The 27,801-nt window shown below is 31.0% G+C and overlaps 1 protein-coding gene across 4 annotated transcripts in view; it reads right to left on the bottom strand.

Annotated features, from left to right (window-relative positions):
• Window positions 1-81: 81 nt before the first annotated feature.
• LOC132741896 (zinc finger protein 91-like) overlaps window positions 82-27,801 on the bottom strand; it is a 62,246-nt gene continuing 34,526 nt past the window's right edge. For all 4 annotated transcript variants that reach the window (XM_060730165.1, XM_060730167.1, XM_060730166.1 and 1 more), the window contains exons 3-6: window positions 19,279-19,399; window positions 9,490-9,702; window positions 7,211-7,399; window positions 82-6,288 (exon numbers count right to left, since the gene is read on the bottom strand). In XM_060730165.1, coding sequence (XP_060586148.1) covers window positions 3,203-6,288; window positions 7,211-7,399; window positions 9,490-9,702; window positions 19,279-19,399 — 3,609 coding nt within the window. In that variant the 3' untranslated portion in view covers window positions 82-3,202. The remainder of the gene's footprint in view (window positions 6,289-7,210; window positions 7,400-9,489; window positions 9,703-19,278; window positions 19,400-27,801) is intronic.

Below are 27,801 nucleotides of genomic sequence, written 5' to 3'. Positions count from 1 at the left end.
ATCATTTGGCCATAAATGTCAAACACTTAAATTGTTGGGGAAAACATAAATAGAATATAACACAAACATGTATACAAATTTTCTGTTTTATTAAGAAAATCAGAACAATCAAATTTCAATAGACAACATAATTACGTGACTGTATCGTTTAAATTTTGGTCGTGTACATGAAGAGAGGGAGATTATCGTGAAGAAGTGAAAAATCGTGACTTATAAATGAAAAAAAAACGTGACTAAGAAATGAGATAATAATTTGATGCACTTGAAATTTCTACCTATAGCAGGAAAAATAATACACTGAACTAAAATGATTTGAATGACTGACGTGCCTTGAATTTGAAACTGTCGTTTAGTTATTCAAGAGACATGACGTTCAATACAACAGTTTTATAACGGACTATGGCAAAGTACATGTTGTATGGCCTTATAATAATACATTATGGCAATACAGAATCCGGCCAAGCACAACACTAGTAGCACGAGCAAATAGTTATTGTCATTCGGGAGAATAGGTATTGTGATTTGTGCCCAAAGAGTTTCAATTTCTAATATATCACTATAAAATTTATGTAGTAGGTCAGACCAGAACATCCATCAATGATGCGATACCAAGCTTGGCTTAATTAGAATGGCTAGATAGCAACATTCAACATGACTTAACTCATAATAAATTAATATAATTTTACAATTGTCCTGTATTCTATGAACTACAGGAGTCTACGTTTAGACAAAACATATTCTTTTCTTTTAAATTTGTTATATTCTTTACACTAACAGCTCTGGAAGTAGTAAAATTTCAATTAAAAACAACTCCTTAACTACATTTAACAAATCATTTAACTCTCGAGGATAAATTTCTACAGAACTTCAAGTAAATATTCTCGAAAACAAACAATAAGAAACTTTTTTTTCACGAAACAAGAAAAACAGTAAAGAAATTGCACAGAGGACTAGAAAGCACAGAAAACAAAAGTGACTGGAAATACAGGTTTCTAGATATAGAGTACACTTACTAAACTATACCCACAGTCTGATCAACCCAAATAGTAACAAGCACAGTTTTCATGAAAGAATCATGCAGATATATTTGAAAGATATGAATAAGAAAACCAAACATTGTAATTATAAAATGACCGCTGGCACGAGAATACGACCCTTAACCCTATTTTAATAACCGATGTCAAATGACATTTACATTGTCTTAGACGTTAAAAATAAAAAAAAATTGCATCAGTGTTGGAAATACATGTAAATGTGAGTAAGTTAAGACAATAGGATTTCCATATTTTTATCTAAAATAGGATTTCCATAGTTTTTATCTAAAGTAGGATTTCAGTAGTTTTTATCTAAAATAGGATCCTTAGTTTATATCTAAAATAGGATTGCCATAGTTTTTATAGGATTTCCGTAGTGTTTATCTAAAATAGGATTTCCGTAGTTTTTATCTAAAATAGGATTTCCATAGCTTTTTTCTAAAATAGGATTTCCGTAGTTTTTATCTTAAATAAGATATTCATAGTTTTTATCTATTCCATAGTTTTTATCTAAAATAGGATTTCCGTAGGTTTTATCTATAATAGGATTTCCGTAGGTTTTATCTAAAATAGGATTTCCGTAGTTTTTATCTATAATAGGATTTCCATAGTTTTTATCTAAAATAGGATTTCCGTAGTTTTTATTCAAAATATTTCAATAAGTAGTATACTGAATATCTTTATCTTTTTTAAAGTAAACCTGTCGTTTGACGTTAAGTGAAGATTTCTCATGACAACGGCCAGTTCTGGTTTTAGGTGTCTGGTTTGAATACTAACAATTGCCAAGAAAGTTTCAAATATTTTGATTGGTCAGATTTAAAAAAAATGATTCACTTTATTAATTCACATTTAATAATATGAACACTAGCACATACTTGTAGCACACTTCAAAACAATAAACAACATGAGTTGTTAACATTTATAAACTTGTTGTGAAATAAACACAAATGAATGTATTTGCAAAAAAAAAGAAGTTTCGAAATAAGACTGCATGATTTTTGAATTTATAAAATGTTTAAATTATTCAACGAGGAAATAATGTGACAAGAATGTTTGTAAAAATTGTCATACAAAACTTTCCATCAACATTAGTATCTGAATTAATTCAATAAAAAAATCCCCCCCCCCCCACAAAAAAAAAACAAACAAAAAAAACAACTTAAAAAATGTATTAATTTCTATTATTCCATTTTTGTATAGAGAAAAAAATCCTAAAACTTTACTATCACACTTTATGAACAATTGATATGGCACATGTAAAAGATAACTCTTATCAACTTAATTGATTTAATAATCAAGAGTTATCTCAGCTTGACTGTTCTTAAATTAGAAGCTAGGTGTGAACACAAGGAATTACCATGACAAATCAATAATGTAAAATTGTAAGCGGAAAAGAAAACAATATTGAAATCACATATACATGACCCAATTCCTTATTTTCTAAAAATAATAAAATCAAGCTATGTTTTACATTTAATAGAGATAATATGAAATTCAATATTGTTAAAAACATAAATACCCAATTTTAATTGTTTCATTTCATAAATAAAAGCTGAGGTTGTTGAAAATGAGGAACAGCGCAAAATATACGGCTATCAAAAATCGTGATAATCTTGATTATCTCCCTTCCCTGACATTTTTCACACTGTTTTGAAATTAATGAAATATATAAATATATAAATAATATGAATTTAAGACAACAATAGCAGGGCTACAGTACAAATAATTGGACTTGATTTGTCTTGATTTGCGTAAACATAATTACTAATATCATCTAGCTAAATGAATGTATTACAAACTATATTTAATTATTTTTCCTATTATGAAATCTGAATTATTTAAAATATATTTTTTATACGTTTTATTGACTAATATTCATCAGCTTCAACTCAGTTTTTTAAATATAGAAACATTTATAAGTTATATAAATTAGTTTAAAAAATCATGAATATAACACCCTTGACACAAGAATGCCCTGGTAAAATAACTTGTAGAAAAAAAATCCCATAGATGATGAGGAAAAAAAATGAACAATTGATACAATATTTGAAAAATAAATTGTTGATTAACAAAAAAAAGTAATAAAAAAAAACATGTGTAATTATAAAGTGTAAAACAATAATGGAATCTATGACAACAATTTAACGAAGAAAAAAAACATGGCAACGCTAAGCTGTTGCGGTCGGACCTTCAGAGTCCTCGGCCGCAGTTCGAGCACTACAATAATATTTTTTATGTGTAAGGAATGATGACAGGTATGTAAAGTTGATATCACAATGTTTGCAATATTTTCGCCCGATTTTCTCACTAGCACTAGACTGTATAGGGGGACTCGTCTGAATACCTTGCGTTGGAATAAATGAAATGGGCAGGCCTTGAGGAAAATGGTACGGTGAAAGTAGTGCCTGTGGATACAGTACCGGAATATTTGAAAGCTTTGGCGAATGAGCACCTAGAGGGACCATTAGTTTTGGGGAAAGGACAGGGGTACGAGGGCTTAGGGGTGGAGGTGACTTTTTGGGAGTTTCTGATCTTGGGGGAGTAGTTTGCTCTCTTTTTATATTAAAAGCATTTTGGCTTAACAAATATCTTGTTTTTGGATCAGGAGACATAAGTTTTGGAGACAGTTTTTCATGACTTTTGGGTGAAGTGGTGACCTTTGGTGGCGACACAGACTTTGACAGCTCTCTGTCAGATGAGGGTGATTTTGGTTCTGATTTCACATGATGCGATGGTGGAGAAGAACTTTGTGGAGATCTGACTGGTTCCTTGGGAAATGATTGTGATAACCTTTGAGATGAGGGGGAACCAGTCTCTACTGATATGTTATCGTCTCCAGATCTTAAATCTTTTAATGCATGTTGGGAATTCTGAGATTTTGGAATATCAGTCAGATCATTTTCATCCTTAGATCTATATGCACTAGGTATGTTCTCATTATTTCCATCTTGGGAATTCCAATTTCTATCATCTATCTCGAGTAAGTCTTGTTCTTGTTTTATACTATGACCATTAACAGCGATGTCATTTTTCCATTCTCTCAGCTTCTGTGGTGAATCTAATTTCTCATGACTAGAATAAGTTTTATTTGTCCTTGAACTCTCAACCGAGCTTGACCTTGACCTTCCGTTAGAAATCTGACTGTCCCGTGACACTGATCTTTCGTTTTCCATTTGTCTATCGTGATCAGCTTTACTTGTTCCAGGCAATTGTTCAGGGTGCTTCGTTTGCATATGTATAAGTAAACTGGTTAGCGAATCAGCAATATATTCATTACAATGTTCACATCTTAAACTTTTCAAGTTTTTCATGGCCTCTAATGCTGCTATTTCATGCATACGTAAATGAATAACGAAATCACTAACGTTTCCGAATGTTTGTCCACAAGCCGCACATATCTGCGTAAGCATATTTTGTCCCAAGAAAGGAACCATATTTTCAGATTTTTCAAAAGACTTTCTCGACCTCCTTCTCTTGTATGGCTCATTTTTCATTCTAATCAATTCCGTTTCCATATCAACGGGACCCTTTTCACACAGACCATTCTTTTGTATGGGTACCAACGGGGGTTCCTCAAATTCAATCATATTGTCATCAGTGAACTCTTCACCGTTTTCAACATGCATTTTTCCATGCATTCTCATACCTCTTGCGGTGTTTCCACGGTAACCACATAAATTACATTTGAATGCTTTGGTTGGTACATGAACTTTCATGTGTTCTGACAGACGATTTTCTGTTTGTGTAACATAGTCACAGTAGAGACAACGTAACAACGGAGCAGGTGCCATTTCCCCCATACATATATGAAGTTTCAGCAGCCTTGCTGAACTAAAGTCATTTTTACAATTTTCACACTGGTATGTTGAAAGGTCGGAGGAATTTGGACTTGACCTTTCCCCGTCTCTATCATAACTGTCTTTGTCACTACTACTTTCATTACTGTCTTTTCCATGGGGACAATAGAACTCTTTGTGCGCCTTTAGAGTTCCTGCTGAACTGAATTTGATCTTACAAGGAATGCAGTAAAACTTATAACAAATTTCCTCTCTCTGAGCCAAATCTTGTGCAGAATCATCTTGGATTTTGGCTGCCACATCGTTCTTCTGTTTCGATACTGTTTCTGTGCTATTTATAGATTTTGATCGTTCCGATGGTTCGGTATTTTTCATTTCCTGTTCTCCGTTTTCAGAATCAGAGGACATGGAATCCTTATTTCCACGTCTGCCGGAGCAATAATGCTCTTTATGTATAAGATAGTTCTCATGTTTATAAAACACAATGTTACATTCAACACATCTGCTGACCGACTGAAGTGGAGGAATTGGTTTTTTATTCACATACTGAACCTGGTTGCCTAGCAACAATGAAGAATGTAAGGATGGAATGTTGAGAGGAGTTTTGGTACTTGGAACAGACTGATCGGCTACTTTCTCTTCACTAAGTCTCATTTTCTTTGCAGGGGGGCTGTCCTGTTCATGTGGACTGCCTCGTTCATGTTTTACAGAACTTTCACAGCCTGGTTCACTGTCTTTATTCGACTTTGATTTACTAAGATCCAAAGGTTCATCATCGGACCGTGGTTTTGTAGAGGTTTCAGTGTTAGAAACGGGACTTGTCATTAGTGACGTAGTCTTCTTTAATTTCTCTGCTTCCTCAGAGTGTTTACTCTTTAAAAACAAGTCCTGAAGAAATAAAGGTGAGGCAAGTAGTGGATTGGCTGCCAATAATGCTGGGTGTAGCTGCCCTTTGGCTCCTAGTAACTGACTTTTCCCATCCAAGACTAGACGTTGTGATTGTAACATTTTCAGTGTTAAATCGAAGCTCGACTCCCTTGATGCCGGAGATGCCAACTCACTGATGTTTTCTTCGCTATTAGTCTGGCTTCCAGTTAGACGATACTGACAATAAAATTCCTTATGCCCTCGGTAAGTGCTTACTGAGGAAAACTGAATTTTGCATTCCTTGCAAAATGTCTCCTGTTGGCAGACGGGTGACACAGACAGACGCTCTGACCCGGCAGCTGTGTCTGCAGAGTGTGTCTGCTGGTGAAGTCTCAGACTTGAGACCTGATCAGTCGTGAAATTACACAATTTACACTTGTAGTGGTCACCAGATTTTGGAGATTTTCTTTTGTTTTCTTCTGAATCTGTGATATTTTTCTCTGATGGGCTTCCAGATTTTAATTCAACAGATCTTCTGGTACTTTGTGGTGAAAACTGATCAACTTTTGATGCCTGGCTTGCATTCGGACCTGAAATGGATAGCAAAGTTAACTAAACAAGAGCTTATATAGTTTATACAAATTTATTTTAGTTTGATTGTGCTGGAAGCTGTAAGCTTATTGAAACACTCTTGAATTCATTCACATGGAACCAACCAGTAATAAGCAAAAAATGTAAAAGTTTCTTGCTCATGGAAACAATGGTTTGCCCCTGACTGGGTCTGAACCCAAGCTGCCACCAATCCTTAGATTACTAGTCTGACATGTAACCACTCAGCCATACCACTACTTTATTAAATAAATAGTATATTTAGCCAATTCAAATAACATTTGTGGTATGTTACTATTCTCGAGAGAAAAACAACGAAGCAAAAAGCACATCTGGAATGTCATATACTTTTACATATGCTTGGAAAAGTAATATTGTGCTTAACTCAAATAATATGTTATAAATAATTTTTGAACTATAGAAAAATAAAAATGAACAAATTAAGAAAAGTAAGAAAGACATAGTATGAAAAAAAAATATTTAAAGAAAGGCAATATTAAACCATTAATAAGAATGGAATCACAATGTAAAACTAATTATAAGAAAGGAATTATTACAAGACAAATACAAAAATAAAGATTAAAAGTACTAAATTGCAAAACTGTTTATATATAAGGAACTCCACTGAGGTCCAAAAGCCTAAAAACATTAAACTTAATTTTTACAAAGATCAGCGGGAGCACTCAAAACAGAAAGATATGCAAAGATAATTAAGAAAATAATATACACAGGAATACATTGAAAATCCTGAAATTTTGCACACAAAAAACCTCAGTTGAGTCCCTTTAAGTGTTTAAAAAATAGAATTAAAGACAAATGATGAAAATAAAAATTCAAAAGCAAAAGTTATTTTAAAAAAAAAATTATTGTAATGTTGACAACCTAAAATCTTTATTTCTTTACCTGATTCGTCGTCTGCTTGTTCGGCCTGTTTTTCCAGCAATGTCCGTGCCTGCTGCTGTAGTTGTTGATGTAACTCCTGTAGGCTCACAAAATCCGGCGGCTTCTTTGAACAATAGTACGTCAAATGGGCTTCCAGCGTGCGGCGACTAGAAAACCTTACTCCACAGAACGGACAGCCATATATCAAAGCTGTAAAGTTAAAACAAGAAATATCCAAATAAAATGTCACTCAACAAAATTGGCAGCCATATATTATAGCTGTAAAGTTAAAACAAGAAGCCTTTAATTGAAATGTCACTTTCACAAGTATCACTGTATAAACAGCCATATACGATATCATAGCTGTAAAGTTAAAACAAGAAATATCCAATTAAAATGTCACTTAACAGAATGGGCAGCAATATATCATAGCTGTAAAGTTAAAACAAGAAATATCCAAATAAAATGTCACTCAACAGAATGGGCATCCATATATCATAGCTGTAAAGTTAAAACAAAGAAATTTGTAATTGATTTTTCTATGGTAACAAAAGTAAATAGGATAATTTGATGAGATAACACGGTTGTCACAGATGTTTGATCTTTAAACAGATTGTAGTGTCATTAATCTATAAAATATGAATAACAAACTGAATAACAAACAATGTCACTCTTTGCAGGCTATTTGTCATGTTGTGATGAGATAAATAACGACAAAACTGTCGGATTTAAGTCACACCTGTTTGTATTCATACCAATGGAGTATGGAACATCGCTCTATACTAATTACCATCAGCTAATTGATTCAAGACCAATTAGATACACTTTCAAAATTTTCAAAATTAAGTAGCCAAAATTTAGATAACTTTGCCCATTGTGCCCAATAAAGTTGGAAAGCAACCTCTCGAGAGTGGCCCTCTGTTAAACAATAACCTCTTTACAACAACTGTATCATAAATTCAAAAGTAAGAATTCAGAATATTAAACCTCTCTAGAACAGAACCTCTCAGAAATATCCAAAATATATAAATAAATAAATGAGCCGCGTCACGACAAAACCAACGTAATGTGTTTGCGACCAGCATGGATCCAGACCAGCCTGCGCATCCGCGCAGTCTGATCAGGATCCATGCTGTTCGCTATCAGTTTTGCTACTTGTAATAGGGTTGGTCAGCGAACAGTATGGATCCAGATCAGACTACGCGGACGCGCAGGCTGGTCTGGATCCATACTGGTCGCAAACATATTATGTTGGTTTTGTCATGACGCGGCTTGAATGTAATATTGGATCATTATCTCACATATGCCAACAACTTCCATATATAATTCTTTCATGGTTTGTTGTTATGACTGTAGGAGCAGTAGTCCAGTGGTAGGACGCGTGCTTAGGGATCGAGAGGTCCCGGGTTCGAACCCCACCAGGGGCACTGCTAATTTCCTTGAGCAAGAAATTTACCTGCGCTTGCTTCACTTCACCCAGGTGTAAATGGGTACCTGCGAGGGTGGTATAAGTCCGTTGCGCCAAAGTGTCGGCTGCACTAAGCGGAGTTAAAAGACTCCCCAGGGAGATTGATAGATAGATACCAGTAGCCCGATGACCAGGGGTAATAGCTGTAAAGTCGGTGAACGTGCGTAAGCATGAAACTTAGACTATAAAATGCAATTACTTTTACTTTTTTTTTTTTTTACAGATTGTCCATAATAAACCAGATCACTTTAACCGTAACTCTGCTAGAACTATTATGTGATAAGCTCTTAGCTCTTTGCCACCAGTATAGAGCCAGGCCAGCTGGCAGAGCTGTGTAGTCTGGCTCAACACTGTTGGCAGACTTTAAGTTTTTATGCTGAAATCCACTTAACATTCTTAAATAAGAAACTATACATGATTTAGTCAATCCAACATCAGCAGATTAAGGAATGCATCTTTAAAGGGACTCCACTGAGGTTTCTTTTTTTTTACATGACGGGATTGGAAATACTTTTCCAATATTTGTGTACAATTTTATGAATTAGACCAATAACTGATGTGCAAATTTTAGATCATTCCGTCTCCCCGTTTTTCCAGAATCATCATTTTTATTGTGCAAAATGACCCAAAAATTTGAAATCAGGCCAAGAATCACACAAAAAAAATTATTTTCAAATTAATTCTGAGCATATTTCTTTATTATCCATTGCAGATTTTTTCCTTTTTAAGTGCTTCACCTGAATTATGTTTGAATTTTAAATTTTATGTTTTTTAGGCTTTTTGACCTCAGTGGAGTTCCTTTAAACATCAATGATCAAACAAAATGACCTACCTGGCTGAGGGGTAATGTGAGGGACTGTCTTGGATTCTGGTTTCTTTAATGCAACCTGTGTAGTTCTAGTTTCCCTTATTTGGGCCTCACTTTTTTCACCAGTTAATTTCTCTCTCCCTGTGTGGGACGACTCTTCCTCACTTGTAGTGAAAGACGCTAAGAGTTCTGTCCCTTGATCCAAATCTTCAACAATTTCACACCAAATTTTTCCCTCTGAAAATAGACAATTAGAACATTATTTATTTACCTAAACACTTCAATGCCCTTTAACATATGAAAGAAAGACACTTTAAAGTTAAAAATTATCACAATAGTAAAGAATTTACATATAAAAAAACCCAAACAACACAATTAAGTTATCTCAAATTCAAATCTTGAATTGAACACTCAAATTTTAGTCTGAAACCATCCCTTTTCCATTCTTTCTTCTTATTTTCTAATAAAAATTATATTAAAACCTAAATCAATAAGTTTTAAAAGTCCATCTTCTGTTGAAAATACATTTTTGTGAACAACACCTATGAGGAGTAAAATTACTATCCCTTTAAGGCAAAACTTTTTACTTCTTACCATTAATTTTCTAATGCAAAGAAAAGAGTTGTCACAACATGTAATGAAATTATTTTCTTTTCATCATTACAAGATTAAAACACAAAACAAAACAGGAAAAAAACTTGTCCGATTTTTACCTTTTACCTTTAAAAATGCTTTATCATTATAAAAACATTAAAATCTTTCTGTAATTACAGAAAACATTTGACACAAACGTGGCACTGTCAAATTTGCATATTAATTAATAATGTTTTTAAAGAGGTATCCAATAAAGATTCTTTGCAAGACATTGGTATAAATACAGCAGCTGGGAAAAAGAAACTCAGTTAATTGAGCCGCGTCATGACAAAACCAACGTAATGCGTTTGCGACCAGCATGGATCCAGACCGCGCAGTCTGATCAGGATCCATGCTGTTCGCTTACCAACCCTATTACAAGTAGAGAAACTGATAGCGAACAGCATGGATCCTGATCAGACTGCGCGGATGCGCAGGCTGGTCTGGATCCATGCTGGTCTCAAACGCACTATGTTGGTTTTGTCATGACGCGGCTCAATTCTCTTATCATACAATGTAATTATTAATTTGTTGTTTTTTTCTGTCACAAGAAACCCTGATATGGATTGTATTTATGATTGTACATTCCATTAAAAATTGCATGTCATAATTAAAAACTAGTGTCAATTTAATCAATGTGACACTATAAAAGATCAGACTCGTTTATGGATGAGAAACTCAAATCTTATCACAAAATCTATTAATAGTTTGAAATATTTGCTTTAACCGTTGTAATGAAATAACTCAAAACTCACAAATTGTACAATATATTTCTCAAAACTTTCAAAACTCACAAAACGTATCATAAATAACTCAAAACTCAAAATATGTACCATAAATTACTCTAAACTTGCAAAATGTATCATACATAGCTCAAAACTCACAAAATGTATCATACATAACTAAAAACTCACAAAATGTATCATAAATAACTCAAAACTCACAAAATGTATCATAAATAGCACAAAACTCACAAAATGTATTATATAGCTCAAAACTCACAAAGTGTATCATAATTAACTCAAAATTCATAAAATGTATCATAATTATACACTTTTAAGCTCAAAATTCACTAACCTTATTATAAATGACTCTAAACTCACAAAATGTATTGCAACTAACTCAAATTGTGTCAATCTTTTCCAAACTTTTATTACATCTGAGCTAAAATATATCTAATTGTTAATACAACTACAACCTGTTTAATTTAACCTATTTTGTAAAATACATGTACATCAAAAATATTATACTGAAAAACAATAAATTCAGTAATAGTAACTGTTAAATATTTATATAATATTATATAAAATATCTATAATATTTAAACATCCCTGTTAACTTCCTTTTTCCTATGTTAAGCACATGTGATAATCTTGTTACTTCCACGATTATAATTTACGATCAATTGTTTTTTTCTTCAATAAAGATCAAAAGAGACGCGTTGAGAGAGATAAAAATATTTTTATTATACACCTTTAAAGTTGTATGAACATTCATTTAAGGTTATATATTTTATAATACAAAATATTTTATAATACAAAATATTTCCTAATTCAAAATATTTTATAATACAAAAAAATTCATAATTCAAAAATATCTTATAGTGCAAATTAATCTTTTCAAAGTTAAGCAAATATTAGACGATCAATGATTTTCTCTTTAATCAGTAATCAGGGTCTTTCAAAACAGATCTGACAGCCCCTGCTAAAACCTCTTGTCAATTTTGTTTTCTTGAAAATAAATTATATATTTTCTTACCTTATAATTATGTTGTATATGTTGACTTGTAATAAGAACAGAAGTTTATAAAATAAACAGACAAGAGGAGAGGAGTGTGTTATTTACGAGATTTAATTAATCGCTAGTTTGATCGTACACTCGTAATCTGACCAACCAATCAATCAGGTTTTTGTTCACACGGCCGATCATATCAAAAAATTTAAATATTTAACACAAATTTTACGATCGCCAAGATCTGTATTTGGGCAATCAAGAGATCTGATGAATTATTCCCATAAAACCTGAATTAAACTCGATATTGTGCGAATAAATTAATCTAGATTTTACAAAAAAGATAAAATAAATGATTGAATTAATTCAGATTAGAGATAGCATAAAAATATTTCGCAAATCAGTCATTGGGCCTTATCTAACATAACACGTTGAAATAACAAAAGATATCTCCTCGACTAGATCAAAGCGTGATCTTTATTTCTTCTTACAGAATGCAAACCCAAATCGAAGCAAAGCCTACAAGTTGCAGGATATTTCCGCGATCGCCCTAGGAGATAATGTTAAGACGAAACTGTGAGAATATTTGAATAAAGTTCTTTAACGTAGATAATTTCGTAGTATATCAAAATCATCTAATTAGACTGCCTGTTAGATTAAGGTATTAAATTATATCACTGGTGATTAAAACTTTATTACTTGAAATTTTACCAAATCTACGTACCCTATGACATTGTATAAAATATCCTTATCATGACACACAAAAATACAAAACAGGCAAATAAAAAAAAAAAAATTGTCACAAATTGAAATAACTTCTAAACTCATAATTAAAATTAATTGATCTCTCTCTATATGCATGCTATCTTCTGACTTGTATTTATATGTATTGTATTTTAAATAGACAAGAACATAAGAGCTCAAGTCTACAAATAAAAATTTTGTTCTATTCTGTTTTGTGTTTATTGTATAATAAAGTGAGCTGGAAAAATATTTCAAGCAAAAAAATATATTATAAATAATTTAAAATAAATCAAAGATATCAATTCTATATTGTTATTTTCACTTTCAGGTGGTTTCAGTTTTGTTGATTTCTCTAAATGTAAATTAAGCCCTTTAAGCAACATTTACTACAATAACAGAACTATCAGAACTTTGTCAACATTATTACATTAGCCACTAGCCCAGATAATGCACATACAGCAGTCTAACCAGACCCTAAATATAATTTGTTTCTACAATTTTACACTCACTGATTCATATATTAAGTGCCACAAATTTGTTAACCCCACTCTATATCTGAAATGGACTTGTCCATCTTTCAATCTGGACAAAACCATTTATAGTGAAAATCAAGTCTTAAACAGCAGACTGAGACTCAATTTTAACCAAATTATGTAAATATTCAAATTCAAAAGCCATAAAATTCAATCAAAAGTCTGTCAAACCTATTAAAGGTGAATTTAACACAGTCATGCATAAATCATAATTATGAAAGTTGACACTATTGGCTCACATGTGTTGAAAGGTTTTGACGAATGTGCATTCAAGCATCAAAATAATCTAAATAACTCCACCCACTAAAACTTTTATCATAATGCATCATATAAGATCAATTATTCCCAACTTAATGCCTTTTTTGTTGTTATTTTACATATTTTAGATATTTATTGTAATTTTTCACCTTAAATAATTATGGTTCATGTGTTTACACGCAATCAGGCTGAAATTAAAGGAACTTTGTATAAACATGTTAATACTTGACCATTTTTTCATTTATATATAGCTTTCTGTAATTAGTTTTGAAGATATATAGATGAAAATTAAAACTTATACCTGGAAAGTAAAATATACCTATATGATTATAATTATGAAATTCAGACTCTGACCAGTTTGAGGTACATTCACCTTAAGTTAGCCGACAGTAAAGAGGCTGGTCAGACTGCACAGATGTTCAGGCTGGCCTGGCTCTATACTGGTGGCAAACGTTAATCACATTTAGGTCCGGCAAACTAAAGGTTAATAAAATCCTGTAGAAATACAAGGTACAAGGCATAATGGAAAAGATACTGAAATTTTCAGTTTTTACTATTACAACTCATGTTTGATCGCTTCTTCTGAGAAATAAAGAAATTAGGATCGAAAACTGATAACTTTTCGAGCAGTCTTGTCAAAGGCTTATTATATATTTTTTTCTTTCCAATAAAGATCCTCATCAGGATAATTCAGAAAAAATTATCGGAGATGAAGATTCATTAATTGAAAATAAAAGTCTGCAGTTTTTCAAAACACAAGAATCTCTGAAGATTCTTAGAATTTCCTTATCGCAGAGAACTTCAAAGCCGATAATTTACCATATTTCAAATAGTCGCCATGGCAAAAAATGAAAAATCAACAAATTGTCACGTTTTGCTTACTAAAATATGCACCAATAAATATAACATTGTGCAAATGCTATGTATTTTTATGATCAGATAAGCTGCCGCGATACGGGACACGCAGTATACAAAATTACGAGCTTATTATACAAACACGGCACTGATGGGTTGAGAGAAAAAATTGACGAATAAAACACTGAAATAAGAGTACCTGCTTTCAATCCATCTTATTGAAATGTTGATGAATGAAAATCCTATATTAATGATATGTCAGTTTTTATTTCGCATTATTCTTCAATATCATGCTTATCAACACGTATTGTGTAGAGAGAGTACCTGACGGTGATAAACATCAGTGATAAGGTAATGATCTATCTCGTATGACAAACTATCCTATTCAAATGATGAACCGATTTTGCTGATGTTTTAATACACAAAGAAAATATTTCAGTAATCGGCTTAAATCTAATCCGTCCTCCTACCCTCATTTGCATATCAAGTAAAAATTAGCATATCGTAATATGTCTCATTTTTTACTCAGCAAAATGAGATCTTATCAGAGGCTGACATTATCGCTTGCTTTTTCGTGAACACCAGAGATTATTATGATGTTGAGGCAACAAGGCAAGCTTTCATAAGACCCAGATTCATCATGCCTTATCGCAAGCTTCAGAATGAATTTGATTGGGAGCGATTTGCATATTGAGATAAAATTGATTTTACATAATACTAGGAGGATTATATTTCGGACAAAAATAAATGTAAATTCTCCACATCGATTCAGAACGTAGATAAACTGCATCGAAGAATTTCAGTATTTATGAATAAAACTAAATTATGGCCATAATATTTAAATTTTCTAGATAATGCTGGATTCTTGGGATTATGTTCATATCGTTGTAATAAAACATTTGCTCAAGATCAAGGGCTGTAATAAATGAACCGGAATAAATTTTCAAAATCAGCCCATTGATCTAGCAATATGAAAACCAACACTGATGGGTTGGATATCCATATTTAATTCATTGAGACGATATGGAACAATAAAATCCTTATAATGTGTTGTTTTTTTTCTTTCATATTCCAATATATGAATAATAATGATACTGTAAGCAAAGGAATTAATGTAACACAAAAAAATATAAATAAATAAACGAATGAAATATAATTCCGCAAAAAAGAGCATGAATCATAATTTCATTATCGATTTTCTTTGACCTCTTAATTGGCACTCGTCATGCATTATAAACTCATTCACTGGTAATGAAAATGAGCCGGTCATGATCCAAAACTCATAATTTATGACCAAAATGATAAGACCAGTTTACAGTGCATTCCTGACATCTTGGTACCAAGAACATGCATTTCCTTTAAAGAGTATATACAAGTAGCGAAAATTGGAAGCAAGGATCCTAATCAAAGCCAGTATCGCAACTGGTTATCCTGTTCAAAATCCCATTCAGTGTCATCATAAACGAAGCTCATTAATGACAAAATTATGATATTATCAGATTATTCAAAATGATAACATATATAAGTCTGACAGTTGAAAGAAGAACAGTTTACTATTATTAAAATTTATATAATAAAACTTTTTTAAAGCATTTTACCATTAAAGGGAGGTAAACTGTAACCAGTCTCAAATTGAAACAAGAACCATAAAGTATAAATCATTAAATCTTTTCTTAAAATCTATTCGGCATAACATCAACAAAAACATGCAATCATAAACAAAATTTCAATAATTATCAGATTTAATAATAATGTTTATAAATCAGAAAAAGGGGGTCTTGTCAGTAACAAAAATTGAGAATGCACAGAAAAAATTCCTTTCTAAAAAATACAAACCAAAAGTCATAAAACTTTAACACAAAACCACATAATATCATCATCATTGTCAATGTTTGTATTAACAAAATGTTTAGATAATTAAGAATTTGGCATAGGGACTGAAGGTTTTTGACTTACATAACTTCTTCATGAAAATGATAAAAGGCCATAATCCAGGTCAAACATATCCAATCACGAGACTCACAACACAATCCACGGCATGCACTGACAAATCCGCTGAAATCAAAATACGGTGCAAAATAGAGATTGCAACAGAAAATATGTAACACAATCTAAAGAAGAAAACAATCACGGCCCAAATTACAAATAGTATCGCAACACAAACACGAGCTGGACAAAATCCCAGCACTGCATGACAAATCCAAGAGTTGGTCAAAATCCAGAGAGAAATACGAAGTCCACAGAGAAGCTACACACCATCCCTGACGCCCGCCACGCCCAATCCCGCCGCACGCACTACCACAATCCACGATCACGAAACCAAAAATCAGATTCACAAAAATCTCAGCGCCCAATTACAAGACTTGGTACAAGACACTTCACGAGCCTCACGAAACATTCAAAGCTGGCACGCACCACACAACCACAAGCGGGCACACACAATCCAAGAGCTGGCACACACACAATCCACGAGCACGCACACACACATTCAAGCGCGCAGGCGCACACACAGCAATCATTATCAATCAGAATGAAAAGTGAAACGATTACACAAATTGTTTTCTAAATACACTTTTCCAAGTAAATATCTTCGAAATAATCAGTCGAAAAATCAAAATGTCATTAATTTTCATTGCATATATCTGAAAACTAGAAGGGAAAAAATAAATCACTTGTGAACGTTTTCCCCCCAAAAGCTTGACAGCAATAATAGAATTACTGGAATAATCTGAAGCACTCTTTTAATCAAACATCTGATAATGAAACTGGCAATACAGCATGAATGATAAGCAATCTTTTCATATAGAAATTCCACCCATATCTAGAGCTATACCAGGTCTCTCTCTCTTGTTTCAAATTAGAAATGTTGTAAATTTTATTTTACTTTTTTTTAGAATTTTATGTTGATTTAAATCTAAATTGACGATGATATAATATGCCTCTTTAGTAAGTTTCTACAAATATTTCAATGTTCTTGTACTTTTTATTCGCATATCTATAATAAAGAAAAAAGTCAGCTCATTAATAGGAGAGCTATGTTCCATTAAATTGTAGCCCTGGAACATTTCCTGTTCATCTGCTAAACCCCCCCATCCCCTTTGGGTGCCTGCCTACCCCCAGGGAATTGTGGGGAGTATGACTTTTGGATTATCACATTCCTGTTAAAAGCTTTTACCATTGACTGCATCAGTCTATAGTTACAATAGGTAAGTTAAAATTCCGAGCAATACAAAGTACATTTTTTAGTTTATTTAATTATTAACTAATACAGCGAAGTAAATCAATGCTTTAGAATAAAAGCCCATTAATCATTTATCATTCCCATAGAATTGTAAACCTTTGTGGATTTCCCTATACCCATTTACCATCAGAGGAGCCACAAATGATAAGAGAGGGGTGATGGGGGAGAACCCCTTGCTCCCCCCCCACCCGGGTGAAGTCCCAACCTTCTGAAAGGAAATTTTGCCACAGTATGGATATAGGCTACTTTGGTATTTAAAATTTTCCTGTTAAAATTTGATAATAGATTCCAAAATTGAATCTGGACATTACTACTTAAATTTTAGTGGTTAAGGTTTAAATTTGATCATGCTACTACCATAGAACCAAAAATGTTTACTTTTTTTGCAAATGGCTGATATCATTGCAGAATGTACTATAGCAAGATCAAGGGTCTGGTCAAAGCCTTAGCCAAACCCTAACCCATCCCATTGACACCTCAAGTACTGTAACTATGTACATATTTCAAAAGAGATAACAAATTAATAAACTGTCCCTGCAGTTTAAACATTTTCTTTTTAAGTATGTTTATAAAATCTCTACTATAAAACAAAACTTTAAAGATTTTAAAAGTCTTAAAAGTAACATTATCACAATGTTAACTGTATCATCTGATGTTTGTAACAACCTTTCTAAAACAATTATTTCCCCCATATTGAACGAGCATATCAGCCTCTTTATCATTACCAAGATAAAATTGTTTTGCGCCCAAGGAACCCCATATATAGAATATTAAATATCGTCTAAATCGGCCCTCCAATCAGGCACGTAAAACTCGTAGATACATATCTTCAAGTTTATCGTAAATCTATGGTAAATTACAGCCCATTTACTTTCTAGAAAATTGCTAATCCTTTTATAGTCCCTCGGCATAAGGGTTTTTTTTATCATTTTCTCCTATTTTTTTTTACGTACATTACATTTTGATAATATTAAGAGATAATACGGGTACCATTTAAAGCCGGGATACGATCTGGCCTCTGGGTCTAGAGATATTAGAGATTATTTCAGTGATATTTGTACACGCATTAGAAAAAAACAGAAAAACCGTACACAGCAACTTTTTTTGTGTGTGTTTTTTCAACTTTTCACCCAAACAAATTAACTGCCTAATTATATGTCTAATTATCTAATTATATGACATTTTTACAAGCAGTGGTGTCTTTGTCAAAAGTACTGATAACCGTTTGGAAATTCTCTAATCAAGAATTAAAATCGAAAATATAAATTCAAGATTAAAATTTTTCCGCAAGTTATTAGTTCGTACAACAAAAGTGTTGCGATGATATAATCTGAAACGGCTATCTATAACATATCTCTAATAATGTAATGTAAAGTACATTAATCTGACAAGTTTAGGCACATTTTTGCTATTTCTTTAATTTTATAAAGTTTTGATTTAGTTTGACCCTTAAACTTAAAAGCTTGCGGCCAAAGAAATAAACTTTATGCTATGTTATGCTATATGTTGTGTTATTTGTGTTGTGTAATATGTTATATGTTTCTTTTGCTTTAAGTAATGTTCTGTTATGACATTTTAATTGTGTTTATGTTGTGTGGTATGTGTTGGTGAGGTGCTTTGTTGTGTTATATATTTCTTTTGCCTTAAGTTATGTTATTTGTTATCTTCTGTTATAATTTTGTTTATGTTATGTGTAGTGTTGTGTGATATGTGTTGGTGTATTGTGTTGTGTTTTGCTGTGTGGTGTTGTTGTGTAGCTTTCTTTTGTGTTGGTGTGCTGTGTTATGCTGTGTTGTGTCATGTAACATACAAACTCACCTTCAAAGACCACCTGTGTATTATGGGTATTGGCGTGATCAGCGGGCCTCAGTAACGATAACCAAGCACCATATGACTCTGTGACCTTGATGAACGAGAATTCTCCGTCGCTGCCTTCAAACTGAAAAAATAAATAAAACAATTTACAAATATTTATAATTTCTGAGTAAAACACATTTCTAATGATTTCAACTTTAATATTGCAAATTGTAGTGAAGTTTTATAATTTCACAGAAAATAATTAAATTTTCTTTATTTCAAGCCTTTGAGTATATATCTATTGTGTTTGAAGCACCCGGCTTTTAAAACCATATGAGCCGTGCCATGACAAAACCAACATAATGGGTTTGCGACCAGCATGGATCCAGACCAGCCTGTGCATCTGCGCAGTCTGATCAGGATCCATGCTGTTCGCTATCGGTTTCTTTACTTGTTATAGTTTGTAAGCGAACAGCATGGATCCTGCAGATGCGCAGGCTGGTCTGGATCCATGCTGGTCGCAAACCCATTATGTTGGTTTTGTCATGGCACGGCTCATATAAGACTTTAAGTATTGAATAATTGAATTTCGAGAAAATGTCAAATGCTTGCAGGCCTGTTTAAAATTTTTTTTTATATTCAACTCTTCTCTCATACTAACCCAAAAGAAGTTTAAAAAAGTCCTCTTTTTAACCCTTGCCCTACAACCCCCTTAGTCCAGGGGGCCCTTTAAAATTTTTGAGCAATTTAAAACCACTGTTTATAAAGAAACATTTAATTTTTTTTTTTTAAAATATAAATTTTTTGTTTTTTTTAAATAAAAAACTTTTTTGGCCCAAATTTTTTCTGGGCTGGGAAAAATCAGAAAAGAGAAAACAAAATTAAGCCAAAAAAATTTATTGGCAAAATTTTTTATGAAAGATTTTTGAGGCCCCGCCAAAACCCTTTAAATTTTTTTTTCTCCTTTAAAAAGTTTTTTTTTAAAACAAACTAACACAAAAAAATTAGTTTTTCAAATTTTTCTTTTTTTTTAAAAAAAAACTTTGAAAAAACCTAAACCCTTTTTTTTGAAAAAATGGACTTGCTCAAAATTTTAAAAAAAAAAAACTTTGTTTTACGATTTTTTAAAACCCAAGCGAAAAAGGGGTTAAAGGTAAGTTTTTATCCGAAAAACAGCTTTCCAACAAAGAGATTGAAAATTTTTTAAAAACGCATCTTTAAATGTAAAAAAATGCCGTATACCAAGTGATTAGAAAATTGGACCTACCTGAACAAAAGCTTTTGTCAAAAATTTTTTTTGAAAGTAGACAAAGTTTTAATAGTTTTATTTTAAAATCTGAAATTCAAATCCTTTCAATCCTTTAAATGTAAAAAAAAGTCCATATTTTTCCCTTTGGAAACAAAGGGAAAATCCAATTAAAATTTTTTTATCAATTTTAAAAATTGAGTAGTCGAACCCTTTTGCTTTTTAATATATTTTTTTAAAAAATCCGCCTGTCCCCAAGCACCATAAAAATAAATACGTTCAAAGAAAGCCTAAGGGCTGGATAGAATTCTCTTCCATTTTTTAAATGTTTGAATGGCTTTGAAAAGTAAATTTAAAAGGAAATTTTGAATAAATTTCAATTTTTTTTTAAAAATAACAATATGTTTAAAATGTATTGAAAAACTCATTTGCAATTTGAGTAAATGTTTTCACAAGATTTTGTTCCGCTATTCCTACTTAAATACTACTGACCCAGTCTGTACATTTGTGCATGTCTCAATGGAGGATGACAAACTTCAAATTTTTATCTTATTATCTTCTTCTCCCCCACCCCCATCAAACTTCCCCACCCCCCAAAACCTCCAAGGCTAAAAAACAAAAAAACTAAATTTTAAAAAGTCGTATAAAAATTGCAGGTGGGGGGTTAAGACCTGTATGCCAAATTAGCACAAAAAAATTTAAAAACATGTTATGGGGGACCAGTCACCAGGGGTTAAATTGTCTGCCTCTAAAAACCGGGGGTTTAAGTTCAAACCCTTAGGGAAAACCCCTTTTTTCCCCAAAATGTCACAGAATGATTGTTTAATTCCCAGATTTTCAAGACTTGAAGTTTTTAAAAACAAAAAAATTTTTAATTTTTTAAAATTTAATTGAATCCATAACTAAAATAATTTTTGTTTTTTTATAAAATTTCAAATTCAACATTTCCCAAAATTTCATATACAAAAAATCAACCCTTTTTAAATAAAATTGGGGTTAAAAAAATTTATTTGTCTAATTAATGAGCACACCAAATTTCCCCAAATCTGATACTTTGAAATTAAATTATTTCTTTAAAAAAACAATTTTAAAAATTTTTGTTAACAAACAAAACTGATTACAACCAAATTAATTATTTTACCAAAAAAATTTGGAATGACTCAAAAAATTTAACCCCAAATCTAATTTAAAAACCCAAAATTTAAACATTTTTTTAAAAGGAAGTCCCGCCAAATTTTTCCTAGAGCAAAAAAAAACAATTTTTTTAAATAATATAGGGAAAAGCATGCAGAAACCAAAATTTTTAAACCCAAATTTTAGTTACAACCAAAAAAAACTTTTGTAAATAATATGGGAAAAAGCCAACCACCAAATTTAACCAAAAAATTTTGATTTTAAAACCCCAATTTTTTAACAATTCTGTATACCAAATAAACATTTGTATATTAAAATGCAGCATACCAATTAACACTCCTATACAATTTTAAAAAAAATCAACAGTTTGTAAAATGTTTAAAAAAGTAAAAAATTTTTTAATTTTCCCCATGAATTACTTAAAGCTGACTAAAACACGTACAGATATTTTTAAAATTTTATCGCAACGTTTTTATTTTTTTTTTAAAATTTTTTTTTTCAGTGCCCTAAAAGCTTCGATTAGTTTTACGATAAAAAACCATTTGTAAGTTTGACAAGTGTCATTCATAATTTTTGCCTGATAATTAAAGATAAAAATTTATAAATATGAGAATTTAGATTTGTTTTTTTTCTTTCTTTTTTTTATAAAATGCTTTTTTCGAAAACTTAAAACTCGAAATTTGAATTAAAATGATCAATGTAATAAAATAGTATTTAGCTTTGCTTTTTCCCCTTTTAATGATTTAAAAGATATTTCAAACTTGTAGCAATTAAAAGGGCATTTAATTTTTTTTTTTTTTTACATTTTTAATACCTCAAAGCTCAAATGTCATTAAGAAAAAAAAAAATGATCTCATTTTTAATTTTCTTTTTATCAAAAAAATTTTAAAATATAACTGAATCTGAAAAACAATGTTGTTTTAAAAAGAAATTTTGTACTTAAGTATTCATTTGCTAATCTATTTTCATTAAAACCCCATTATTACTTTTTACACCTCCAAAAAGAAAAATTTCTTAAACAAAGCAGGTATTTTACTAAGTTTTAGGGAAACTGTTTTTAAATTTTAGATTTTTGTAAAAAAATTGTTTATGTTGATAAGAAAAATTTGAGTTCAGTTTTTTAAAATTTCTGGCCCTTTTTTAAATTTATATGCAGAAAAGGATTTCCTTTTTTTTTTTACATGCTTGTAATGGAAAACTTTTCCTTGTGATTTCAAAGTATTTTTCTATTAAATTATTTTAAAAATTTTTTATGAAAATTGCATAACCCAAAAGGGTCTTTTAAAAAAAGTTTAGTTTTTTTAAAAATTTTAACCCATTTGGGAAACAAAACCGGAAAAAAAAAAGTCGCAGCGCAAAAAATACCCCGTTTATGTACAAAATATTGAATATTCCTAAAATAGAAGGTTTGTCCATTTAAAAAGGGAAAGTCCCTTTTAGAATTAAGTGGGTTAGGCTTTTTGTTTTAAACAAAATGGGAAAAAAAAAATTTTTCAAAAAACTTTTTTCAGTATCAAAAATTTGATACCAAGTAAAATTTAACCAGCCTAAATCTTAAACAGGCCCAAATAATTTTTATCAAATTTCAAATGCCAGATAATTTCAGCCAGGTTTTAAAAAACGACATTTTTATTTTTATTTTATTTATTTTTTTTTTTTTAAAAAAAACAAACTGACAAAATTCCTCAAATTAATGTAAATTTCGCAAATTTTTTTCCCTTTGGTGGTTTAAGGAAAATCCTCGAGCCCAGACAAATTTTAAAATTTTGAGAAGCCCTTGAAAGAAGGAAATTGCCCTGGAAAATTTTCTTAGAGATTTTAAGGAGCCCCTGGGGCCTTTTAGCAAGTGCTGAGCAGTTTTAAAAAGCCCTTCCTTGAAGAAGTCTTTTAGGAGATTTAAGGAGAGTTGCAAGTTTCTTAGAGTTTAAGAGCCCCGGTGCTTTGGGAAGGCTTTAGGGAGAAAGAGAAAGGTTTGAGGAAGTCTTTAGGATTTAAGGGGGCCCTGGTTAAAAGGCTTGAGGATTTAAGGAGGTTTTTTGAGAAGTGCTTAGAGTTTAAGGGGGCGTGCTAAAAAAAACCTTGAAATTTTAACCCAAAAAATTTTACAAAAACCTAAAATTTTTTAGACACTTAACCAAATTTAAAAAAAAAGGGGAAAAACAAAATGAAATTTCCTGGTCAACCATAAAAAATTTAAGTGTTTAACCCGACATTTTATATGTTTCATAAAAAACACAATGCCACAAAAAGGGCAAATCAATTCTTTATTTTTTTTGCCCAATTTAAATAATCATATCCAAAAGACTCAGAAAACCAAAAATTTTAAAATTAACAAAAATTACAACAGAAAATAATTTTTTTTGCATTTCTCCATAAAATTTTTTTTTTCAATTCCATTAAAAAATTTAAAAAATTTTTTTTTCCTTTTTTTTAAAAAATATTGGGAAAAATTTATTTAATGTTGAAAAAAAGAAAAAAAAATTTTTTTTTGGCCTTTTAAACTTTTTTTTCCCCCCCTTTTAAAAAAGGATCTTCTTTATATTTAATAATTTTTAAGGCTAACCCGACATTTCAAAAGAGTTTTCATGCTTTTATCTTTTGAAAGCCACGAAATAAAATTAAAAAAATTTTTAAACAATAAAAAAATCAAAAAAACTTGCCATTTTCAAAGATTTTTTTCTTCCAGTTTTAACAGCCTTTTTTGGCTTTTTTAAATTTTTGGAAATTATTAAAAACAAGTTAAAAGGGTTATACCAGGTTTTTCTTCTGCGGCACAAAATAATTTTCCGGAAAACCCCCGATTACTGTTTTTTTTTAATTTTTTTTTTAATGTCTTACTAGCAGAAACTATATCTAAAATTATCTAAACCGATCAATGGTTTTTAAGGGAAATTTTTGACCTAGTTTCCCTTTTTTAAGTTTTTTAATAAACCCATTTGCCCTTTTTGGGGGAAAGGGGGATTTTACCCACTTTCCCAACCCATTTCCGCCCAAGACACCTGACACATCTGTGTCTGTGATATTTGTTTTTTTCTGTAAAAAGAAATTTTTAAAATTTTCCCTTTAAAAAAGGGGATAAATTTTTTTCCCTAAAGTTTGGGGAAGTGGGGGGGGTTTTGGGGGATTTAATTTGGTGGGGAAGGGGGGTGTTTAAGAAAAAGTGGTAAAAAGTGGGTGTTTTAAATTACACTACTAAAAAACTGAAAACCCCAAAAGTTTGGCAACTTTTTTAAAATTCCCAAAACGGGGAAAAAAACTTTTTTATTTTTCTTTTAAATTTAATAAATGGGGAAAAGAAAAGTAGAAACCCGGGAGCCAAATTTTTTCCCTCTACCACACCAAGATCTGTTAAAAATTTTAAATTAAACTATCCTTTTAACTTGAAATTTAAAAATTGTTTTCAACATTCATTGAAATATTAAAAACACTGGACTTAAATGGTGTGGGGAACAGCTTTTCAAAATGATTTTTTCTATGTTCAAAAATAAAAATTTTTGTATTTTCAAATCTATTCTCTTGGGGTATTTGCAATTTTTAAAAGCTCAAATAAAACAAGCTTTTAATTTAAACCCGAGCTTTTATACCCTTAAAATTTCCCGAGAAAATTTTTTCCGTATGTAGAAAAATAGAAAATTTTGAAAAGATTTTGCCAAATCATTTTTTAATATTTTTAAATTTGTGACCCACGTCATTTAAAATGATTACATAGTAAAAAACAAAAAACGTTAAAACTAAAAAAATTTTTTCCCAAATAGGAATTCCAAAAAAAATAAAAAAAGAATCCCGGGGGGTGGTTTTCATTAATCAGGGCCTTTTTAAAACCCTTTCTTTTACAGGGGCCCCCGGTAAAGGGTTGTTTCCCCCAAAAAAAATTTCTTTAAAAATCATGCTTTTTTTCCCCAAAATTTTTTGGAAATTTAAACATCAATTTTTTTTTCCCCCTTTTGAAATTTTACCATGAAAAATTTTTCCCCAAATAAAGGGTGGGCTGCTTCCCCTTTTTTGGAAAAAAAGCCCTGAAAATTTTAAAAATTTGATGTTTAAAAGAAAATATTAAATAATCTAAAAAAGCCCAATAAAAAACACACATAATGCCCTTTTTCCCCAATCATGAAACAGTTTAATTTTCTTTAAAATTTATAGATAAATTTATATTGGTTTTACTTTTTTTTTTAAGTAACATTTTGCTCAACTTTGAGCATTTTTAGTGAACTTTTGAGTTACAGGACTGAAACCGGGTGAATTTTGTATCTGGTTAACTTATAAGTTTCAGCACTACTGGTAAACTTTTGAGTTATAGCAATTCTTGGTGAATTTTAATTGTATCTGGTAAACTATTACCGGTAAGTTAGAGCACTACTGGGTGGAATATTGTATCTGGTAAACTATTAAGTTAGAGCACTACTGGGTTGATATTGTATCTGGTAAAATTTTGAGTTTGAGCAATGCCTTGGTGAATTATAAATGTACCCAGTGAATATTTTAGTTATAGCCCTACTGGGGAATTTTTGTATAAAAGACCGGTCCAGTTTAAATTATTGTGTTTTGGTGAATTTTTAAGGTTAAAGAAACTGCTGGGTGATTTTGCTTACTTAAAATTTTTTCAGGCCGGAGCAAAAATTTGGTTTTGAATTTTTTTTATTCGGGGCAGTTTTGTAAAAATTTGTCTTTTTTTTATTTACTAGTATAAATCAAACGGGAAATAAACCCAGGGTTTAATAAAGAGGTATTTAGGAAATTTATTGGCCAAAAACAAAAACTGTCAGTTTTATTCCCCAATTTTTAAAATCTTTTTTAAATGTCCCTTTTCGTATTAAAAATTTTTAAATAAATTTTTTTCTGTCTGCAATCCCTTTTTTATAAACAGATTCCCCTTACAATATTTTACTCCAAAACAGGCTCACAAATTAGATATCAGTTGAACTCTAAAAAAGGGACTGCCCAAATTTAAAAACCCATGGTTGGGAAAAATCAGTCACTGAAAGAAAAAAAACTTTTTTTTTATTCTTTTTAATAATTCTTTCAATTTTTTTAGTTTTAATTTCAAACCAGAATTCCCTTTGTTTAAAGAACCACCCTGTAAAAAAAGATCATTCTATGCTTGGGCTTAAAAAGAAAGGTTTGACCAAATATCAGTGTAATTTATATTATTGTGTGTGTTTGTGTGACAGGTGGTGAAATTTTAGCACTACTTTTGTAACAAGGGTTCAGGTTGGCTCAGTTCTGATTTATTTGTGTCATTGATATATAATAATAGCTAAAACTTTGGCAAAATAAAGAATTTTCAGCAACTGGGTATGTGTCCATTTAAAAGAGGAAATACTGCTGAATTCACCTTTAATGGTATTTCACTCTACTTAAACCGATTTATTTACCCTTGGAATTAAAGATTAATGCAAAATTATGTAGATTTGTCATTATTAATGAATAAAATGCAATATATTTTAAAACCAAAAAAATTTTCACTAAATTTTCAAACAAAAAGGGAGCTAAATCTCGGGAAATTTCAAGAAAATTGTGGTTCCCCCTAGAGACACAGATAAATTTTTTTTTGAAAATTTTACAAAAAAAAAAAACGCCATTTGGGTACTGCAAACAAAATTTCTAGATTTTTTAAAAATTTTTATTTTCAGTAATATTTCTGGGTTTAAAAAATAAATATTTAAAATATCTATGATATAGATGCTGTATTTTCCCCGACTCTCAGATGTCCCCTTTTTAAATGTAAAAAAAAACTACACTAATTTTATATTGTTGTATTTGTATTTCCAAATTTGCTGTTTATCCCATTTGAAAAGGGCCTTTTCACTTTCATTTTGAAATTTTTTTTGCCGAGATGTGAGTTAAAGCCATACTTGAGTTTTCAAAAAATACTTAAATTTTTTTTGTAAACAATAACTTTATAAAGTTTTATATATACTTAAGGTTTCAGAAACACACTTGGGGTTTTTAAATTATATTTGAAAGGTTTTTTAAACACCCAAGTGTTTTCATATCATTTTGAGGGTTTTAAATCATCTTTTGGTTTTGTATCATGCCTAAATGGGGTTTCAAAAAACCCCACTTGATGTTTCAAAAACAAAATTGAGTGTTTTTAAATCATACTTGGGTGCTTTTGTTTTCATCCTAAGGCTTTCATATAAAAACAGGGTTTCGAGAAACAC

The sequence above is a fragment of the Ruditapes philippinarum genome, unplaced genomic scaffold (assembly GCF_026571515.1).
Source record: "Ruditapes philippinarum isolate M1 unplaced genomic scaffold, ASM2657151v2 ctg1339_1_1_1_1, whole genome shotgun sequence".
Classification (NCBI taxonomy): Eukaryota; Metazoa; Mollusca; class Bivalvia; order Venerida; family Veneridae; genus Ruditapes; species Ruditapes philippinarum.
This window is presented reverse-complemented; position numbering and strand designations above follow the sequence as displayed.